General features: G+C 40.0%; 1 protein-coding gene across 3 annotated transcripts in view; it reads left to right on the top strand.

The window, feature by feature from the left end:
* Positions 1 to 11,198: 11,198 nt before the first annotated feature.
* The window catches only part of USP32 (ubiquitin specific peptidase 32), a 119,700-nt gene continuing 113,183 nt past the window's right edge, over positions 11,199 to 17,715 (top strand). For 2 of the 3 annotated variants that reach the window (XM_053655710.1, XM_053655709.1), the window contains exon 1: positions 11,199 to 11,391. In XM_053655710.1, coding sequence (XP_053511685.1) covers positions 11,334 to 11,391 — 58 coding nt within the window. In that variant the 5' untranslated portion in view covers positions 11,199 to 11,333. The remainder of the gene's footprint in view (positions 11,392 to 17,715) is intronic. The other variant, XM_053655711.1, reaches the window with a different exon arrangement.

The raw sequence follows: 17,715 nt of genomic DNA, 5'->3' as shown, positions 1-17,715 counted from the left end.
TTCTTAAAATCTACCTGAAAGCATTCCTCAAATGCTTATAATTCTTTTTTTTAAAGATTTTATTTATTTATTTTTAGAGAGAAGGGAAGGGAGGGAGAAAGAGGGAGAGAAACACTGACTGGGAATTGAACCCACAATCTTTCAGTTTGCAGGCCAGGGCTCAATCCACTGAGCCACACAAAGCCAGGGCAAATGCTTATAATTCTTATTGTGTTAAAAATGAGAACTATTGCCTCATTAGTTAATGGATTTTGATTTTTCAGTTGTTTTAGTAGCTAGCTTTGATTTTCTTGGTACAAAAGGCGTTTCTGATATGGCAGACTTTATCTTTATTTAAAATTTTTCTGTTAGTGATTTTAGAGAGAGGGGAAGAAAGGAAGAAGGAGAGGGAGAGAAACATTGATGTGTGGGAGTAATATCTATTGATTGCTGCCTCCCCCCAGTGCCCCAGTGCATGTCTCTGACCAAGGGACCAAGGGACGCAGGGACCGAACTTGCAAATCAGACTTGTGCCCTGATTGAAAATCTAACCAGTGACCTTTTGCTTTGTGAATTGATGCCCAACCCACTAAGCCACATCAGCCAGGGTCAGACTTTATCTTCTGAGTTCTTTATATCTCTGTGCCTTTATTCACACTTTTCTTTTTTCTTGGCATGCTCTCTCCTTTTCTTTGCTTTCCTATCTTACTGACCTCACCTTCTCAGTCTTCTTGCTAGTTCTCCATCTCTGAACTTTTATTTTTTTAATTAACTTTTTCTATTATCATTTATCGCCCTTATACTTGCCTGCAACCAACCCATCTCTGAACTTTTAGTGCTGGAAGCCCCAGTCACCTTGGGGATGGATGATATCCTAGGAAAGTGATTTTCAGCTTTGTTCATCTCATGGGACACATAAATTAATTACTAAAATTCTGCAGCACACCAAATATATATATATATATAATTTGACAAAAAAAGCTATAATTTTGTTCATTTACATCAGCTGGCTATTGTTGCATTGGTTGTTGTCATTTTTTAATTTGACAGTCTAAGAAAAAAAGGTCAGTGACCCCGACTAAATAGTCAGGTATCGAATGATTTAAAACGTTTTTTTTAACTTTGTGTTTTTGTTTATTTATTTTTTACATATTTTATTGATTATACTATTACACTTGTCCCATTCCCCCCTTCATTCCCCTCCACCCTGCACACCCTCTCCCACCCACATTCCCCCCTTTAGTTCATATTCATGTGTCATAAGTTCTTTAGCTTCTCCATTTCCCATACTATTCTTGCCCTCCCCCTGTCTATTTTTTACCTACTATCTATGCTACTTATTCTCTGTACCTTTTCCCCCTCTCTCCTCCCACTCCCCTGTTGCTAACCCTCCATGTGATCTCCATTTCTGTGGTTCTGTTCCTGTTCTAGTTGTTTCCTTAGTTTGTTTTTATTTTAGGTGTGGTTGTTAATAATTGTGAGTTTGCTGTCCTTTCACTGTTCATCTTTTTTATCTTCTTTTTCTTAGATAAGTCCCTTTAACATTTCATATAATAAGGGCTTGGTGATGATGAACTCCTTTAACTTGGCCTTGTCTGAGAAGCACTTTATCTGCCCTTCCATTCTAAATGAAAGCTTTGCTGGATAGAGCAATCTTGGATATAGGTCCTTGTCTTTCATGACTTGGAATACTTCCTTCCAGCCCCTTCTTGCCTGTAAGGCCTCTTTTGAGAAATCCGCTGACAGTCTGATGGGCACTCTTTTGTAGATGACTGTTCCCTTATCTCTTGCTGCTTCTAGGATTCTTTCCTTCATTTTAATCTTGGCTAATGTAATGATGATGTGCCTTGGTGTGTTCCTTCTTGGGTCCAACTTCTTTGGGACTGTTTGAGTTTCCTGGACTTCCTGGAAGTCTATTTCCTTTGCCAGATTGGGGAGTTCTCCTTTATTATTTGTTCATATAAGGTTTCCACTTGTGGCTGTTCCTCTTTCCCTTCTGGTACCCCTATAATTCAGATGTTGGAACGTTTAAAGATGTCCTGCAGGTTCCTAAGCCTCTCCTCACTTTTTTGAATTCTTGTTTCTTCATTCTTTTCTGTTTGGTTGTTTCTTTCTTCCTTCTGGTCCACTCCCTTGATTTGAGTCCCGGTTTTCTTTCCATCACTATTGGTTCCCTGTGCATTTTCCTTTGTTTCACTTAGCATAGCCTTCATTTTATCATCTAATTTGCAATCAAATTCAACCAATTCTGTGAGCATCCTGATCACCAGTGCTTTGAACTGTGCTTTTGATAGGTTGGCTATCTCTTCATCACTTAGTTGTATTATTTCTGGTGCTTTGATCTGTTCTTCCATTTGGGCCATTTTTTATCTTGTCACTCCTGTTACATATAAGGGGTGGAGCCTTAGGTGTTCAGCAGGCGGGGCAAACCAGTTGCTGGGCTGTGAGGATGTATGTGGGGCGGGGTCCAAGAGGGAACAGTGGTGCTTGTTCTGCGCTCTGATTTCAGTCCCCTCTGCTGCTTCCCACAAGCAAATTGGGCCCTTCTGGCGCTGGCTCCTGTGTGGGTGGGCTTGTGTATGTTCTAGGTCTCTCCAGCGAACTCTTTTGTGAGACTGAGAGTCTCTCCCAGCTCTTCAACCCTCACAGGTGTTTTCAATCAGCGTTTTTAGGCTTTATTTCCTGGTGCTGGGACCCTGGGTTGCGTGGTCAGTCTCATTCCTCAGTTTCGCCTGGCTTATCTGCATGTGAATGTGGGACCACCCAGCCAGCCAGCTGCCTCGGTGCACGCCATGCCCTACTTCACAATTGCCGCCTCACTGGGCCCACTTGTTGCCACTCCACACCCAGGGTCTGCCAGCTGCCATCCTGTGCCCCCGGGGTTCCCCAGCTGATGCCCTGCATGCCTGGTGCCACGCCTCTCGCTGTGACCCCCCTCCCCCTGGCTGATCAACTCTGCCCCTCCTACTGGTCTGGATCAATGTGTCTAACTCCTTGGTTGTCGGACTTCCATAGAGTTCATTTTTCTGTCAGTTCTGGTTGTTATTTTGTTTCTAAATTGTTGTTGTCCCCACGTTGGTTGTGTGAGGAGGCAGTGTGTCCACCTACGCCTCCATCTTGGCCAAAAGTCTCTGATTTAAAAATTCTTGTGGCACGCAGGTTGAAGATTGCTGTCCTAGGAGATCTCATCCAGTCTCATGATTTTAAATACCATAAATCTCTAATGATGCCTCAATTTGTATCTTCAGCACAGACTTTTCTAACTTCAGACAAATATTTAACTTTCTATTCAACCTCTCCACTTGAATGTCTAATAGGCATCCCAAACATAACAGGTCCAAGACTGAGCTCTGTGTCTTGCCCCACAAACTTCTTCCTATTGTCTTCCTCATCTCAGTGAATACCAGTTCTTTTTTTAATTTATTTATTGGTTTTAGAGAGAGAAAGGAAGGGGGAGAGAGAGAGAGAAAGAGAAAGATTGATTTGTTGTTCTACTCATTTATGCCTTCATGATTGCTTTCTTGTATGTACCCTGACCTGAGATTGAACCCAAACCTTGGTATAACGGGACAATTCTAACCAACCGAGCCAGCCAGCCAGGGCTTAGCAAATAGCAATTCTACCCTTCTAGTTACTTCAGCCACCAACTTTGGAGTCATCCTTGAATATTCTCTCAGACACCCCAATCAAATCAATAAATCCTTTCTGACTCTTCTTTCAAAATATCATCTTGGATCCAACCTCTCATCCCTTTATTTACCCTTACTGCATGGATAGCTACAGTAGCCTCCTAAATGGTCTTACTGTGCTTATCCTTTTGTTTCCTCTCTCCCTCCAGTCCCTTTTCAACACAGCAAAGATGTCCTCTTAAAATGTATGACAGGTCTCTTCCCCATTAACAAACCTGCAGTAGCATACCACTTCCCAAAGACTAAGGGCCAAAGTCTTTAGGGAGGATTTGCCTCTGTCCACTTCTCTCATTGTTGCAGTCACACTGTTACCAGACCTTGAATGCCAGGTTCTTGAATCTCAATGTCATAGAAATGAGCACTGACTCATTCATTACAAGATCAAGCAGATAGAGTTTATTGAAAAGAGCTTGTGCACAGAGGAGTGAGCCTTGTTGCCTCAGTGCCTAGAACAATTTTGCCTTGGGTATCCACAAATCATCTCCTTCAGGTTTTGTCTTAAATATCACCTATTGCTCCTCTCTGACCATCTTATTTTCCATTACAGTCTTCATCTCAGCACTTCCTGTCTCCCTTCTCTGAAATTTTTCTATATTAGAATTTGTTAATAACTGACTTACATTATTTTACTTAGTTTACTCTTTTTTTCCCACTAATAAGTAAGTTTCCTAAGAAAAGGAATTTTTCTTTAATTCTGTATCTTCAGTGCCTAGGGTAGTAGGAACGTTGAATTTGTTGAAGGAGTGAATGAATGATTTCTTACTCATCTTTTCAAGGCTCCCCTCCTCCAAGGCTTCCCCCCTTCCTCCATTCTTTCACTTTGGACTAATACTTCTTGCTACCCATGGCTCCCATAACATAGTATATTTATTCTTGATTATAGTACTTCCCAGAGACTTTTCAGAAAGTTTCATCGTTGTATTTCCCAGGGTTTAACACAGTCCCTTGCACACAGATAATATTTAATATATGTTAAAATAAATTATTTCCAGTATATATATAAAATGTTGGGGCAGTCAAAGATTTTAAATGGGTATGAGAGATTTCTCAACTTCCTCTTTTTTTATGAATTTCCTTCCTCTTTCAAAGAAACCCCGATTTGTTTCCACCCCACCCCCTACCCACGAGGATCAGTAATTGAACATAAACCAAAATAACAGGATCAAATGCTATTTTATAGCTTTCAGATCTCTTTGAAAAGAAATGTTGGGATTTTACATAAAATTTTTATGGGATTTTACATACATAAATCGGGTGCTGTTCCATCCCCTATGACCTAAGCTTGTTAGATTAGTACTACTAAGTGCACAGTTTCACCAAATCTAGACTCTCAATCACGTACTATATATTTAGCCTCTCCTCCTAACTCCTTTTAAGACTCTAATGATTAATCCCATCCTCATTTTCACTGTATATCCTGATCATTTTTAATTGAACCACAACTAAATACCTATATGTAGGCAGGCACATCTCTATATCAGATTTTTGGATTATTACACTTTATTTCTTAGAGCAGTTTTAGGTTCACAGCAGAATTGAGCAGAAAGTACAGAGTTTTTCCCATATAACCTTTTCCCTACACATACATAGCCTCCCTCATTAAAATAATAGTTATGGGTCAAAACAAAGTCCGTAGTCAAGGGAGGACAATTAGACAAGCAGCAGACTGGTTGTTCAGTAAACGGTGGGAAACAGAATAGAAATGTATTAACAGCAGGTGAGAAAAAAACTCAGCCAAAACTAAAAATAAAACAGATTTGAGCTGGCAAGAGAATGTACATTTTAAGAGATCATAATAGAACTTAAGAACTAGAAAAAACCTGAGTTTGAATATCTTACCTACCAGGTAAGAAAACCAAAAGTACACAGCTAGGATTAACATTTCTCCAGTATCTAATAAAGCATATTAGAATGATACGTGGACATTAGATGACTTGACAAAGCTATTGATAAACTAGAAATTGAAATAAGCTATAGCTTATCTGCTCAGAGCTGGATTTTGTATTATTTTATGTTTTAATTGCTGATTATAATTCAATTAATGTACTTATTGTCAAATTTGTAGTGCCTATTTTTATGGAAAAGACTGGCCTAAGAGTACAATACAGTTGCTACAGTAGAAGGAAAAAGGAGACTAGAGGAGGACTAAAAAGAAGCTGCTAACAAGAAAAAGAAGCCACTGCTACAGTCCATAAGACCCATTCCCTAACCTTTGTAAACTATTAAATTGAAAGGAACATAAACACAACTTCATTGCAGTTGAGGTGGGAAATAGCCATATCAAAATATTATAAAAACATTTCCTCACAGGTTCAGTGGGTAGTGTAAATTTTGTTTGCCAAGCATGGATTGTGATGAGAAAAGAAAGAATGTTTAAGGAAGGTCTAAGTTAAAGTTTCTCACTCTGAATATTTTATTTCCCATCATTAGTTTTAACTTAAGTATCTAAGTGAAAGCTCTTAGGGGGATGGATATCAAAGTTTTGCCAATTTTAAGCACTTTTTCAAGGATGGTAAACAGGAGAATCTCTAATTGAAGATTAGAGAATGTCATCTGTTTAGTCATTTTTCAAATATTTTGTCCAGGCTTAAAATGAATTTTATGTCTGGAAAAGCAGGAATTCAATTCTTTATTGGTAGAATTTGAAATAGGTAAAGGGTAATGACAAAAATTAGCTTAAAATGATATTAATGTTAGCAAGGGTGAGGAGAAACTGGCTTTTTGATTATAATGTACAGAAAATTGATTCAACTTTTCAGGCTAGCAAGTTGGCAATATCTATTAACACTTAAAAAATATACACTGTCTAATTTTACTTCTGGAAATCCATCCACAGATACACTCACATACCTAAAGTATATATGTACAAGAATGTTCATTGCAATGCTGTTCGTAATACTGAAACACTTAAAACAATCTAATGTAGAGCAATAAGTGACTGGTCTGTTAAAAAGAATGAAAAGCAGTCCGAGATACACTATTGAGTGAAAAAATTGCATATCAGTATGTACGCTATGAAAAATGTGTATAAAAATAAAAGGAATATAGATACACATTTCATATGCATGGAAAATACAGTGTATGTAGTCACAGAAAACAAAGGATGTATACCTCTGGAGAACAAGACTGGTAAAGCATAAAGCCTCATCTTTTACTTTATATACACCTTTGTACTGATAGAAAACTTTTTTTTAAACCACGAATATGTGTTATTTTCATTAAAAATAGCCTGAAGCCCTGACTGGTGTGGCTCAGTTGGTTGGCAGTCATCCCGCAAAGTGAAAGGTCTCAGGTTTAATTCCCAGTCAGGGCACCTGCCTGGGTTGCAGGTTCAGTCCCTGGTTAGAATGCATGTGAGAGGCAACCAATTGATATTTCTTTCTCACATTGATGTTTTTCTCCCTCTCCTTCTCCTTCCCTTCCCCTCTTCCTAAAAATATATAATAATAATAAATTAAAAATAGCTTGAAGAGCATTAGAGTAAATAAAAATATAATACAAGTGACCACATTCTTATATTATGTTAGGTTAAGGTAACAAATCCATAGTGCTGGAAAATAAATTCTCTTATTGCATACTCACATTTGAGACTCATTTTATCGCAATCAACTTATACATAAATCAGGTGCTGTTCCGTCCTCTATGACCTAAGCTGCTTAGGCAAGTACTAAAAGGACTCTGTCCTATTTCTATGTCATTTCTCTGGGAGTACAAACTGAGGAACTGTCATTTAGGTTGCCCAACTGGAAGTATAAATTACATATCAGACTCTCATGCTTTAAATCTTTGTACGGGCAACTCTTTCACAGGCATGTAATTACAGTTAAAGCAATGATTCCCCAAGTACAACCTAATGCTTGCAGTCAGGTGACTGGCCAACTCTTAAGTGGGTTAAGTGAAATATAATGAAACCAAACTAAATGGTTATAGAAAATGTAATGACAAATTAGATTTAAGATTTTCTACATTATCAAATTTAAGTTCTGTACCAATTTTAAGTTATAAAGGGGTGTTTAACATTTGACTTGACTAATACTGTGAAACAGAAACCAAAAGGCAGGTTTTAATCCCAGTTTACCATTTAAAATTCCCATCAGACATAAAACTAACTGCTTCACTGCCTTCAATAATAGGCTTACTTTAACTCAAAGAAGAAATAGTATTTCTTAGTTTTTTTATCTCGACTCACAATTTTGAAAAGTGTTTAATCCATGGTAAAGTCTGTGAGGGGGTGGTTTTTTTTAAAAATATTTTATTTATATATTTTTATAGAGAGGGAATGGGAAGGAGAAAGAGTGGGAGAGAAACATCAGTGTGCGGTTGCCTCTCATATGTCCCCAACTGGGGACCTGGCCTGCAACCCAGGCATGTGCCCTGACTGGGAATTGAACCAGCGACCCTTTGCTTTACAGGCCCGTGCTCAATCCACTGAGCCACACCAGCTGGGGGGGTGTGTGAAGATTTTTATAGACCTAGGGGAAACCAGGCCTGAAACTTAGGAAATTTTTTTTAAAGTTCCTGTGTGTTAACAATGCTCTGAATTTTCATTTTAAAGTTTACATTCTATTTTTACTTAGTATTTTGTAATAACTTCCTAATTCATGAGCTAGATTGACTCTAGTCCCACCTTTCAAGTGGGGCGAGCACTGTGAATAGATAATTTGCTTCCACTTCCATTGTAAATCAAGTGGGAATATTTATCTTTTGTACTCAGCATTATCTTTTGTACAGAAAGGCTACCTTTTGGTACAGATTATTTAGGACAGTAATTATGCCTAGGTATGTGGCACTTGAAGTCTTGAGGGGCTTTTCTCCCACAGCTGAGCCCTTAAGATTCACTTCCCATTAATTACTATAATCTAACTGTAGGATGAAGATGACTGAGTTGTTTTGACTGGAGACTTCTGTCTACACCAAACTAATGATGTGGACATTAAAGGCTTTGAAGTACATTCCCAGTCCCCTTATTCATGGCTTTAGTAATGAAATTAATCTGAAGTCTTAAAATGAACTCCCTCACAGTGAACTGGAAAGGGCAGCACTATGACTAATGCCAAGTTGCTAATCTGGTCTACCAGGAAAGGTAAGCAGAGAAACAGAGTATTACCTTCTTTCTCCAGCAGGGCATTTGGCTTTAGGAATTAAAAACCTTTCGCTGGTCTTAAATTACCTACCTGGCACCTTGGGTGTAATCTAATCCAAATGTTTATTTTTTGAAGTTGTTTCCTTATCCAGAAGCTTTATACTGTGACTTTCAGGGTGAAGATAAATTGAAAGCAAACTGAATAGAGTTCAAAAGCAAGGAACTGAATAGTTTCCATTGCATGTATGAGGTTTGTCCAGAAGGTATCCAGCCATGTAATATGAAAGACAGAGACATTTATTGAAGATACAAGAAACATTGTACGTAGGATAATGACAACTCAGGCCCCTTCAAAGCACCTTGGGACCTCACACAGTTCTCTCAATCGCCATCAGCTGCACTGTTGTATTTCCCTGAATCTCATCGACAGTCTGAAATCTCTTCCCTTTCAAAGGTGATTTTAGTTCTGGGAAAAGCCAAAAGTTGCAGGGTGCCAAATCTGGAGAGAGAGAGAGAGAGAGAGAGAGGGGGGGGGGGGGAGAGAGAGAGAGTGTGTGTGTGTGTGTGTGTGTTGGGGGTGGTGCTGAGTCACCTGGGTGATTTGATGTTTTGCCAAAAAACTGCACAGGACATGATGCACATCGTTGTGACAAAGCTGCCAATCACCAGTTGCCCATATCTTTAGCCTTCTGAATCATCTGAATAGTTTTTGTGAAGTAATGTTTAAGCTTAATGCAAAATTTGATGTAGATCCGCTGCTCAACTTGCCCAGTCATTTTGAATGGACAACCCCCCAGTATAGATGCTCACTCAACAGAGTCTATCATCCCCACTGACTAGTACAGTGAAGTTGTCACTGCTCACACACATGCATTCCAGTCCAATCTCCTTGCCTACCAGGTTATAGTGATATCCTGCGAACCTGCAAACCGTTGCTGTTTATTAACAGTGGCTGGACTTTTTCCAGACAGGCCTCATATATACCACACCTTATTTATTTGTCTGCTGACACTTGGGTTGCTTCTACTTTGGGCCATTGTAAATAATGGTCTATAAACTTGGGTATATAAATATGTTTCCCTGCTTTCAATTTTTTTTCTTGTATTGATTCTAGATGAGGAAGGGAGGGAAAAAGGGAGGGACATAAACATCAATGAATTGCCTCATGCTATGCCTTTGGCTTGCAGGACATCTTGCTTAGAGGATAAAGCCTAACCAACTGAGCCACATGTGCCAGGGCTCTGCTTTCAGTTCTCTTGGATATATACTCAGGTGGAATTTCTGCATATATGGTAAATCTGGCAAATTCTGACACATGGTACAACATGGAAAAACCTTGAGGATGTTATTTTAAGTGAAATAAGCTAGCGACAAAAGAAATAAACTATGATGCCACTCATAAGGTACCTAAGGATGGTGAAAATGGTAATTCTGGTATGTATGGGGCAGGTTTATGGTTTTTTTGTATGGAAAACAATACAAGAATACAAGAATAAATTGCATACTCACCATTGAAATTCTATTTTGCCTCACCTTGAATATTTTACAATTGAAAAAGTAAATAGTTTTTATTTCTTATTTCTGGTAACCCTCAAATTTCTAGTGGGGAGCAACTCTTGGAGAGAAACAAGCCTTTCACAGAGCAGTTTCTAAAGAATCTGAACTAGAGGCAGGCTCAGAGCCAGAGGGAGTGAAGGGCACTTGGGCCTGTGGATACGAAAAAAAAATCTAGTCAAATGAGGTGGGGGTTGGGATAACCCGACAAAGGAAGTCAGTGTAAACTTTGTCACAAGGTTCACTTTCTTCAGGGATCTCCCCACTGGGATTAAGGACTCTTTCGTCTCAAGAAATCCCTGAGCGTCCCCTTTCCTTTCACAGCCCAGTCAAAAATTTCTCTAACGTAAGGAGTTGCTCGTCCGCCCACTCTTTTCTCCCAGGAATCCCACCCCTCAGACCCCGGTTTCCTAAGATTCCACATCTTTTCCAAGATGGGCCTCGGACTAAGACACACAAACTGTCACTTGCCCCAGCCCCGCCCGGCGAGCGACACAACTTGTGGGCGGGAAGGACGGCCTTGAGCGCCCCGGAAGTCACCTCCCCTAGGAAGGGGGAGGGCTCGGCCCTCACAGCTTCGGATTGGTGGGAAGGCGGGAATGACGCGTTACGCGCGGCATCCGGCCCCTCCCCTACGCCCCAGCGAGCGGTTAGATAGGGCGGGAAGGAGTTTGTGGCCCTTGGCGGCCATTACCCGGAACAGTCCCTATCCTCGCTTGAACAGGCGGGAGGGGGGTAGGAGGCGGGGGGAAGTGGGCGTGAGGAGGGACGGGAAGGGAGGGGAGGAGAGAAGGGCGGAGCAGGAGGGAGGGGAAGGGGCGGGGTGGGAGCGGATCACGTGATCAGGCATGGAGGCGGTGGCGGTGGCCGGGAGGAGCCGCCGGGGCCGAAGCCGCACTTGTTAGTGTAGGGGGAGGAGGGGCCCGGGGGGACGCCGACGCCGTCACCCAGGGACGCCGAAGAGAAGGCAGGAGAGGGGGTGGGGGCAAGATCAGGCTCCGACCCCCGGCCGAGGGGATGAGGGGAGTATGGGCGCCAAGGAGTCACGGATCGGATTCCTCAGCTACGAGGAGGCACTGAGGAGAGGTGAGGGGGGAGGGGTCTGGGCGAACTGCCGGGAAGGGCAGCGACGGGCTGCCCAGGGGGTGGGTGACCAGGAAAGGCGGGGGGCAGGTTGAGGGCGTGGGACGCCTGAGGCGGAAGGGAAGGAGGCCAGCGATGGGTAATATTACTGGAGAGAAGGGTCGGCTGGGAGCAGTGTGGGGAATTGGGACTGTGTGGAAGGGGGCGAAGCTTCCCTGGAGAGAGGGATCTGGCGCTGGCTGGGCAGTGCCCGTGCTGTGGTGTCGTTATCCTGAATTGGACCAGGGAAATCCTCTCTCCCTTTTTTTGGGTGGCACCAGCCCGTCCAACCCCCTCATTTCTTCCTGCCATTTTCTTATATCACTCCTTCACAAAAATTTCCAACAACATTTAACCTCGCACCTAACAGCCTTGGCTGGGGAGAGAGGAGGAGGCTGCACAGCCCTGTTTGCTGGCAGAAGCCCCTTCCAGTTGTGGACTCTGCCTTTTCCGAGGGCCTTTGCCAGTCTCTAGGGGGCTGTCACCACCCACACCCTTTGAGCGGCTGACTTTGCTAAGAACGACCTGAAATTAAGTTGTGTTGGAGGTGAGACGAGGCTAGACAGCTGGTGTTGCCACAAGACCTTGTCTTAGGTTACATCTCCTCAGATGTTGGCCAGAGCCTTTCATCGCACTTGATCCACGGTGCTCACCCTCTCCCCATAAAATGGCATTCGGAAATCCAGCATTCTGATATTGTGTTATAGCTCCCTGTAGAGACTGGCCTTGCTGCCAGCCCCAGCCTGCTGCTATTGGCTCTGATGCACAGTGTGGTGTTCACAACCCCAACCCCCTACCACTTACTCTGATAGCGCTGTCCGTGAGCACTATAGCACACGCTCACTGGAGTGTCTATTGCACAGTTTATGGCTGGAATGTGACTTAATTTTTCTTGACTGGGATTTGAGAGTGTGTGTATGTGTCTGTGTGTGCTTCTGTTTCTTTGCAACATTTCATGGATTTTCTTGGTAAGAAGTGACAAACTGGTTTCCAACCCAACTGGCCCTACTCGTGATGGTTTTAATAGCCAAGGATGTAAAGTAGAAAGGAGATTTAAAGGCATTCAGAACAAGTATATAGTAGTGAATGCTTGTTAATATGTAGGAGGAAAAGGGATAGGTTCAGTGGGTCATCACCTGAAAATAATTACAGAATTTAGAGGTGTTGTGTGGACTGACGAAAATAACAAAAGTATGCTTTTTTTTTAATGTCTTTTCCTGTGGAACAGTATAGTGATTGTTGTATGGACAGTCTTGCTTGAATTTTTTTTCCTTGCCTCAATATGAGAAATATTCCAAATTCTTGATGTGGTTCCAGCTTTAGTAGGCTAGTCATTTCCGGGATGCTGTTGAGCCTGACAGGTCTGGCCTCAATTAGGCAATGGCTTCTATGACATGAAAGAAGACATCAGTTTAACTGAGTTACAGCTTCAGGGTTCAGAAGCGTTTAGTTTCTTAAGTTGAGGTTGATGTAGCTGGCATTTGGGAATTCTGAAACTTTTATCCACCTCTAACCTGCTTACTCTCATGTCAAGCTAAGATAGTCTTTGTATGTTTTATTTGTTTATTTTACTCTCACCTGAGGACATGGTCATTGATTTTAGAGAGAGGGAAAGGGAGAGAGGGAAAGAAACATCAGTGTGAGAGAGGAACATCAATTACTTGCCTCTTGTATGTGCCCCTACTGGGGACTGAACCAGCAACCCAGGTGTGTTCCCTGATCTGGAATTGAACCTGTAACCTTTCCCATTTTACAGACGACACTTCAACCAGCAGAGCCACACTAGCCAGGGCCTACCTTTGTATATAAATGAAATTAATAGTTTGTACATTTCAAACTGATTTGACTGAAGGTCTTTGTTCAGTTTGTTATGAAGTATATGCCTGTTGAATTTTAAAACATATATTTGAAGAAGTAGTAGTAATATATTTGTTCAAACTGTATTTAACTATTTGAATGAATTTATATTTTATCAGTTTTGCTGCAGAGGAAAATTAAAGCAAAAGAGAGAACCAGGTTGATAAACTAACATTTCTAAATGTAAACCAGAAGCTATTTTTTCAGTAGTTAATTCTTTTGACCACAATATTATTTACTCTAGTAAATGTCAAACTTTAATATAGAATTTCTTTTAGTAAGGTTATGGAAAGAATTTATAAAGCTTTTAATACTAAGAAATGGCTTGAGAACTTTTGGGGGGCACTTGAGTAAATAGGTATTAAAACCTCCATCGATTAGTCTTGTCTGTTTGTTTATATTGTATAAGGTGAATGGAAGGAGATGAGGAAGGCAGATTGGACAAACACAAAAGTGTGTTACATGAATCATTGTATAAGTAAAAAGCATGCTTGATAAACTGCTGAAATACCTATCCCCTTGGCTTTACTTAAAATTATTGAGCACTAAAATATGCCTAATCATAATTAGTATTAAAATGATAATCAAGTATATATTGCCTCATGCAGACAGGAGTTGCAGGCAGTTAATCTTGCAGAATGGGGCCTTGGAAATGGGGTGTTATGTTAATGACAGATAACACTGAGTGAACCTGAGTGAAAGGGCAGTCTAGTGAGTTCTTATTTACACTTCAGAAGCTCTAGAAATTAGGAAAATGGGTGTTGCCTACTATTTTGGCTAGACTGTGTATCAGTTATATAAATACTAGTAGTTTTCTGAAAGTATACCTTAATATTTTTTTAAAGGGAGATGTATTAATGGTGGGTTTTATTTTTGGCTTGTATCTGTTCTTCTTGAGTATCTTGGATAGAACACAAATAAGCCTTCCCCTGAAGGCTTGACTCATTTTAGTTTGCATGTATTTTCTAAAGTATACCTACTGCAATTAATGGGTACTGAGAATTTTAGCAGCTATATTCTGTATTTCTTCATTTCTAGTTTTACATCTAAGTGTGTGGCTTGTGTATTCCTAAAAATTATTCTAAATGCTTGGAATATAGCATTAAAAATCAGAGATGAATCACAGGTTTGTAGCATTTCAGAACTCCAAGAAACCATAAAAATCTCCAACTCTTTAGTTCTATTTCCATACTCCACTCTCCTTTCATCATTCTAGAAACAGAGTTACAAGGCACCCACCCCCAAGAATTGCTTAATTAATATTATTCTTCGCTTAAAAAAGATTTTATTTATTTTTAGAGGGACGGGAGGGAGAAAGAAGGAGAAAAACCTCAATGTGCAATCACTATATTGGTTGCCCCTCACATGCCCCCTACTGGGGACCTGGCCCACAACCCAAGCCTGTGCCGTGGCCGGGAATCGAACCATAGATGTTTCTGTTCGCAGGCTGGTGCTCAATCCACTGAGCCATAGCAGCTGGGGTGGCTTTTAAATTGTGGTAATAAAATACAGTGGATAAACTTTCTTCTAAGCCTTTACTTTAAGTAGAATTTGGCACTTATATTGGATTAGGTAGCTGGATTATATATATAACAAGGTAGAAAGTCGTGTTGTGGATTCATGCTTTTGAGTGTCTCATTGCTCATTAATTCCTCAAATTTTTACTGAGCACTGCCTATGACTTAGGCACCGCAGGAACAAAGGTTACGAAGACCCTCTTACTCTGAAGTGTATATACCTCAGGGTGTATGCAAGACTCCATGGTGGGGATGGTAGTAATACAATTTTAGGACTTTTGTTTAAAGTTCCTTTTGTTTATGTTTGGTAATGTACATAATATCTTTAAAAAGTAGAGTACATGTATATTATAAATGATTAACGTTTACTGTATTAAGTGGGACAGTATTGTGGAAGGAAATGCTAGTGGAAGGCAGAGAGTGTGTGGGCATATTTGGTGGGCATAAAGGTTTTGAATGATAATTCCAAATGAAAGAGCCTTAAATGTAGTATGTAATTTTGTTTCGTTCAACTTAAAGTTGATACCTAATAATATAAATTCCTGGGTAATCATTGAGAGACTAGTATGACAGTAAGTATTATGTTTATAAACACTTGAGAATGCCTTTTGGTAATATATAACATTTAATAATATATATGAAATTATTTATTTACTTATTTACTACATGTTTAATAAATAATGTTTAAGATTTTATTCTTAGAAAGGGGAAGGGAAGGAGAAAGAGAGGGAGAGAAACATTGATGTGTGAGAGAAACATCAGTTGGTTGCCTCTTCTCCATGCCTGGACTGGGAACCAAACCTGCAACCTAGTCCCATGCCCTGTAAAGGATTTCTGTAAAGAAGTTAGATTATTTCAGCACCTTACTTACTCCCCTTTCTTCTCAATCTTTTAGTTTTAATTTTTATCACACTGATATATGGACATAATTTAGAATCAAATGGTCATATAGAACTTATTATGAAAATAATAGTACTATTGTTACCCTCTCTCCCTCACCAATATTCCTCTACCCATTGACCAGTACTATTTTTTAGCACTTTACATTTATTAATTAGGTCTTTACCTTTATATCTCAAAATAAGGAAAAGGCCTTATAAAGATTGCTGTGGTTTCTTGTCTTTTCCTAATGACTTATGAGTCAAGAGAGATTCCATTATAAAAGCAAATAACAGGTGACATTTCACTTTGTAGAATGCTGCCTGACAAACTGAGGCACACTGGTCTCAAATGATTTACTGGTCCAGGCTGAAATGATTTATTTTTATACAGTGATCATCATGCACTTTTTATTCATGATGACAAGTATCATTCTACTGCCATATATGAGTTTGGAGTTGAAAACTTACATGCTCAAAGTGTGACACAGAGTTACTTTGGAAGCTGAGAATAAAATTCACAGCAACATTCAGAGTTCTGTCTTACTGATTTTATTTATATAATCCAGGTGATTTTAAACTAAATTTTATGAATATTTTAAAAGACTTTTTTGGCCTAGTAATCTTTTATACTCCATGGCTAATGTTTCCCCCTCCTTTCTCAGTCTTTTAGTTTTAATTTTTATCACAGTGATACATGGATATAATTTAGAATCAAATGATTATGGGCCTTGTTATGAAAATAATACTACTGTTATCCCCTCCCTCTCACCAGTGTTTCTCTACCCATTGACCAGTGCTTTTAGCACATTAATTTGGTCTTTACCTGTATATCTTGAAATAATAATACTTGTAATGTTCTACATTTTTTCCACTTAAGGAGTATTTATTGGCTTTTTACTATAAAAGCTGAGGGTTTGGCTCATTATTACTTGCTACCAGTCCCCTAAACACTTGTCCTCTTGTTTTTCCCCCATTTCTGCATCTTGGTATATTGTAATTTTGGTTAGATCATTGTTCAGTGTTTACATAATTAGACCTTTATAAATGTTTTCACAGCTAAGCCATTTAATAGGAGGGGGCCCCCCAAAACCCAGAATTGCCTTCTGGAGGGCCAGCCCCTTATAGTATAGGTTTCCCCTCCTAGGTAGTACTCTAGGAACCCATGTGTATCAGTGTATCGGGTGGTGGTGTGAGAGGCTGCACTGGACTTCAGTGAATTTTGTTTGAGGACTCTTTCAACATATTTGCCAATTTCATGATGGGTGATTTACAGAAGCACCTGTCTACACTGTACTGAGTGTTCAGCAGTTTTTGACCAAAAACGGCATGCCTCCCCATCCACCCATTCACCTGATCTCACAGTGAGCGGTGGTTTTTTTTGTTTCCCCGATGGAAAAAGTCCTTAAAGAGAAACGTTTTGCACTAAAAGGCATCAAAATCAACAATTTGAAAAACTGTTTTGATTAGTGAAAAACATGGAAAAAACATCTTGATAGGTGTATTGCATCAAGTGGAGAGTACTTCGAAGGTGACTGAAATTTAAACATGTAAGAATAAAAACACAAATTTTAAAATAAATTCTGGGGTTTTTTGGTCCCCCCTGTATACCAAGATTTCTTTTTCTTTCTTGTATATGTAATTTGCTCCTAAATATTTCCTTTAATAATTGCCTTTTATTTTATTTGCTACTTACTCTAATTCAACCTTGAAAATCACCAATTGTTAATTCTACTCCATGTGTACATATACATCAGATAGTCATTCAATTCACATATGGAAAGATCTTTTCCTAGAGCTTCTGGCCTCCTCCAACCTGTACCTATAACTCTTGTGCTCAAAGCATAGCTGCCATCTAGGATCTTCTTTCGCCACTATTCTGGAGATCTTGCGTTGGATCTCCTGTTTTCTGTATCCCTGTTTCCTTCCCCTTTGTTGATTTACTCTTCCATTTTGGTGGCGCTCATTCTCTGATAGTTTCCTTACAAAAGGTGCACAGGAGGTAAAATTTTGAGACCTTCACTCTTGATCTGGTG

The sequence above is a fragment of the Artibeus jamaicensis genome, unplaced genomic scaffold (assembly GCF_021234435.1).
Source record: "Artibeus jamaicensis isolate MK-2021 breed Jamaican fruit bat unplaced genomic scaffold, CSHL_Jam_final contig_1998, whole genome shotgun sequence".
Classification (NCBI taxonomy): domain Eukaryota; kingdom Metazoa; phylum Chordata; class Mammalia; order Chiroptera; family Phyllostomidae; genus Artibeus; species Artibeus jamaicensis.
This window is presented reverse-complemented; position numbering and strand designations above follow the sequence as displayed.